Below are 5,333 nucleotides of genomic sequence, written 5' to 3' on the forward strand. Positions count from 1 at the left end.
CCCTCTTGCCCGCAGATGCGAATCATGTAGTTTATGACCACACACCTTAACTTGCTGAGTCCTTGATCCACTGATCGATGTACAGTACATTGAACAGTGCGGCTAACCGCTTATGCTCCTCAGAGAATTGAGTAGGACAGCGAGTACCAGCCAAGAACGAGAGCTCCAGGTGAGCCACTTCGCTAACGGAAAAGAACCTCATCGCGTGGAGAGGTTACTGTAATTGTGAGTTATTTATGTTGATACAGAGCGGTTTCAAATGTGTGCCGTTTCGGATAAACTCAGAATACTGAATGTCGAAAATGATGCCGGTGCTAATAGTGTAGCGTTTTAGGGTGAATAATATGATGCTGGCGTCGCCGTTTCAAGCTAACCTTGTACTAGCACAATCTTCTTTCCAATACGTAGCCATAGTCATAAATTTATGTTCTGTGTGCTCCCAATATTCTAAGCGTTTGGTCAATAAAGGAGAGTTTGAGTAAATAGACCGGTACAAACTTGTTTTTAAGAGTGTGTAGATGTGTCTAGCCTACCATGACGACCATTCCATCACGGCTTCCTGAATAAATCAGGACGGCTACTCATGCCGACCACGTGTGTTTTTCCAACACCAGTGTCAACACAAACAACCAGGGGAGTGCCGACACCTTGCAAACCACACATTTATTTGACTTGATGTTACGACGGCGTTGCAGGAACTAGCGTAAGATTCGGGCAGTTGGATTGAGTTTTCTATGCCCTAGTACTACTAGTAATACTAAGGACTTTTGTGTTCGTTCGCCTAAGGTCGGCTCCTAGTGGCCTCGGTTGATGACTACCTGTTTCATAGCTGACCTTGGATGACGTCACCCACCACAACACCATGGCAGCCCCTATCATCACCATGACCATCCTTATCAAAACGATCGCACGACCTCATCGCCTGTAATATGCACGGTTTATGATGTTACCACGAACGCTCTGTCATTGTTGCTCATGTAACCACAATCTATACGGTTGTAACTAATAGAGCGATCGCCATCATCACGACTGCCCCACATAATCTGCACCTGTCACATTTACCCATGTGCTTAAGACCATCACGGCTCCCACTATCGCTATCACCGCTCCACCATGGTTACATCTTTCACTAAAACAAGCGTACATGCGACCACCACCGGTACCTTTATACCCACGAGAGCTGCGCCTGGAACATGGATGTCTCTAAGGATCAACCCTTTCTAACACTGATGGGATCGCTCCAAACCTCCTCTAAAAGTCCCAACAGTCACGTCATACGAGCAATACCCCTACCGATTACACTATAATCATGACCGTTGCCCATTTAACCACCACGAGAGCTCCTATCATCACAGCTACAGCCCTTGTGACTACCACGGCTGTCCTCGTGGCTGTGTCCTATATAAAAGTCACATGACCATGTCCACTCCTCTCTCTCTCCGCTTAGCCCACCAAGGCGTACGAACTTTGCACCTAGAGACATGTCATACGACCGTTGCCTCTATGGCAGCGCCATCTGCACTTTTGTGGCCAGGATAGCTGCACGCCTGGGATAGTACACGGCCATCCATCCTGAACCGAAGCCCGCTAACCATCCGCCAGACGATAGAGTCATTATTATACATTGAATATGATTATTTGTTGAAAAATTACGGAGAAGATATCTTAGTGTATCGGTTTGGATTACGGAGGTAGTGTGGAATCTGGCGTCCCAGTTTCGAGGTTCGCATCTGGCATTCTGTTTCCTTTCTATTCTGCGTTGTGCATTTATTGTATCAAACAGTTTTATAATACTGTATCACTATTGTCACTGTTTGGGGTATTTACACAAGCCTTGTGGGACCATATTTTTCCGGTTAACGATGCCAAGATCACATTTTTACCATGGCAAGTCGCTTCTGCCGCGCTGTATCCAAGCGTTTTCTTGGACAGCATAGTGGTGGCCCATTGGGAATTCGTCAAACTCGTTCCTCTCAATCAGACTGCCTGGCATGCCTTTCATAATCAGAAGCAGCGGCAGCTTGGTTCCATCAGCTCGAACCGTGAGTACCGCAGTCATGCGGTATGAGTGCTTCTAACCGCTACTGATCTTTGCATTCTTGCCGGTGCGGGACCAAATTGACGTCAGCGGCATGTCGTAGTACATAGCTGTCTCATCTACGTAAATGGTATGAGTGCCAAAGCCGTCATGTGCCTTGTGGAAGTCCGCCGCGAAAGTTGCCCGCATTTGTTCCAGATCTCCTTGCAGACGCTTTGACTTCCTTGGTCGTTGTCTTGAAAATCCATGACGATGAACAAAAGCGTTCAAGCAGTCGAAGAAGAGCCTTGTACCCTCGGTCACCAGTGTTGTCGCCAAGGTAGTGATCAACCACGGCTTGTGATGCTTCTTCAGGAAGTTGATAATGCGCGTGGATGTCAGTCAATGCGCGCTCATCATCTCGCATCTTGTCCATGAATTGAACAAGTGCCTGGGAGTCTGGCAGTGACTCTGGCCGTCCACCACCGCTGAGATACTTACGATTCTTGTTGCCTTCAAAGGATAGGTACTTGGCAGACATGGTTTTCCAGCGCTGGATGTTTGTGTGGGGGATCCCAGTGCTCTTGGCCAGATCACGAGGGCTTCTTTCCTTGAGTAGCCAATCATCTCAATCTAAACAGATATCGGATAAGTCTTCCGCGGCATCTGGGTTGGGCTGATTGTTTGCATTGGCGATGACAACCATATTTAAATCAATTTTAAATGTTCTTGCCGCGTGAAATGTTTTAGTCCAACAAAATTCAAACATTCAACTTATTCAAATTTGATTCGCTAAAAATATTTCCACATGGAAATAACTTCGGTGCTCCTTAAATTCCGTCGCCGTCTGTAATTCAGGGTGAAATTCATTCAACCATCAAGAAGATGTGAATACTATCATAACCAATAGATTTTTATCGGCCTTCCATGGCGGTCACCTGTTGGCCAAAATAGGACTGTTCGTGATATGGATGTCGTACAGGATTTCTATGCGTAGCACATGTATCTCAAAAGCAAGCAAAAACTTCCAGAAAGTCCATAAACTAGCCAATCAAAGCTGAGATCTTGCGCTTTTTTATGCACCAATTGCATCGTGGATACCAGTCTGTTTCGCAACCGTTGTCACCTTCAACTTCTTATTGGCGGGATTTTTCTAATTTTACTCCATTTAGCCCCTGATTGGTGCATCGAACAGCGCAAAATCTCGTCTAATAGTTTCAGCGTGTTCTAGACCGTTTTGCTCGAAAAGTTACGCGACCCCAAAGTAAGAGGGAAATTTTTTTGAACTTCTTTTGTACGCAGTGCATTCATTATTCAATATTCCGACTTCAAACAACGTACCAATCCTTCGCTAACCTGGTGGTATGCCTCCACCACAACCGCGCGCCCCTCCAGACCCTCTGAATGCCCCGGCACGCCCATTGGGAACGGCAGCTCACCTCACCAGCATGAAGCGTCATGTCATCTACGCACCTCGTCAGCACGAAACCCCCGTCGTTTAACTTGTACGAATAATGCAAAATTCACGTTGTTTATCGTGTCAAACCACGGATTTGGCACAATATCTTGGATAGATTCACCATGAGTACGGAAACGATACAATGAAATAGGGCAATTTAAACTTTGGGGCATTAAGTCAATAGGGATATACGATGATTGGGGCGAAGGTTGGCCATGCAGCCACCATGATGACCGATAGACAGCGAGTCGTCGATTTATCACCACTACCAGTGTGAATTAAAGTTTGTGCCTCCGATTTGAATCCAGTTTTCATCAAGCTGGTGGTAATACCGGTAGAATTGTAGGACAAACTCAACCTTCAATGCTGTATTGCAAACTCATAAATGATATAAGTACTTCGAAGTAAAAGTTGAGTCATCGGCGGGTTTTGAACCCGCAACCTCCAGCATGAAAGCTCCAAACTTTACCGTTAGGCTGTGCTGATACGTTATTTACACACTGCGGTCATCATAATATATAGCTTCATCATAATACCGCATGATACCCAGATTTGGAAAGGTCGCCCAAACATGGCAGCCAACCTTGCCAACTTCCAACGAGGCAGCAACGTCCAAGACATGCTCTGTGTGTTGCTGCGTGATACAGTAGCGCACACAGCTTGGCGCGGACGTTTCTGTCTCTTGGCTGTGTCGAAGGAATGAATACATGCTAGGGTCTCTGGCGATTCGCCAGCGTGCTGTAGGAGGCTGATCACTTCCAGAGTGTGAGCGTCCAAGCCGTTAAGGCTAGTGGTGGTTCGTTTTGCCAGTTGATTATGTGTGCGTTATGTGGTCATTGTAAGTAGCGAGTACAAGAAATAAGCAGATTCACAGCATTCAAAACGGTGGTTCAATGACTAGTGTCAACAAAACTCGTTTGAAAGCAGCGGACTCATTGCTGCGACGGGGTCAATTATGAAATATATTCATCGAGCTACCATTGATAGGAATTATAGTGCGAATAGTTGCTTGCTGCTGTGATGAAGACCGAAACAAGGGAAATATTTTGCGTGTAATATATGATCCGATGTGTGCAGAGTAATATATCTGATGAAATGGATTGACCCTTTAGGAGTGCCCCATCCCGAATAACCTCACTGTTTTGTCTCCCGCTTCTTCTTGGCTTTCGGCCACGGGGCCTTCGTCAAGGCAGCAAATATACACACTGATATTAGTGAGGTTAAACACGCCACGAGGCGTCTACTGACTACCATTCAACTAAAGTACTCAGTACCTCCACTAAGGTATCGGAACCTTGACACGCCACACACACGGAGTGTGTGTGTTTGCAATGGGTCAAACTAACGCGCGACCGAATTGCTCTGCACGCTGCAGAACACTTCCCCTCCTACGGAAAGTCCAGTGTCTTGATGAGGGCGGCCACGGCAGGGTATTCCTTGTTCGCCGCCGCCCACTTGCGAAATACGACTGGAATGTCGTCCAGAAAATTCGCCGCAGGTTCCCAGGACGATTCTTCATCGTCAAGTCCAAGCCACTTCACCAAAACTTGGTGTTGGCCATCCACGCAGCGCGCTTCGTCCAGGCGCTCCACATGAAATCCGCCATCGCCAAACGCGATCTGCGCCTCGAGGTGTTCAGTCACCTCTCTACCACCTTCGTGGTACATCTTCAATCGGCACTGTTAGCCATAGGCAGACAAGGATTGAAGTTACATAGTTAAAGCTATATATATGTGATTGAAGCTGGAAGAGCTCCAGGCTTCACATCCCTCGATTACTTCAGTGTGTCGAGGGCCAATAGCTACCTTGTTTTTATCCTACACACACTACTTGAAGGTTGCATATATTGAGAGATAT

At 46.6% G+C, this 5,333-nt stretch overlaps 1 protein-coding gene across 1 annotated transcript; it reads right to left on the reverse strand.

Annotated features, from left to right (window-relative positions):
* Positions 1-2,186: 2,186 nt before the first annotated feature.
* Positions 2,187-5,143, reverse strand: H257_18806 (hypothetical protein; the record flags this gene model as incomplete). The annotated part of the gene is made up of 3 exons (XM_009847932.1): positions 2,187-2,627; positions 4,060-4,162; positions 4,869-5,143. 3 exons carry the CDS (start codon positions 5,141-5,143, stop codon positions 2,187-2,189), a joined length of 819 nt encoding a protein of 272 aa, XP_009846234.1.
* Between the last annotated feature and the right edge of the window lie 190 nt (positions 5,144-5,333).

This window comes from Aphanomyces astaci (genome assembly GCF_000520075.1).
Source record: "Aphanomyces astaci strain APO3 unplaced genomic scaffold supercont1.225, whole genome shotgun sequence".
In the NCBI taxonomy this organism is placed as follows: Eukaryota; Oomycota; class Saprolegniomycetes; order Saprolegniales; family Verrucalvaceae; genus Aphanomyces; species Aphanomyces astaci.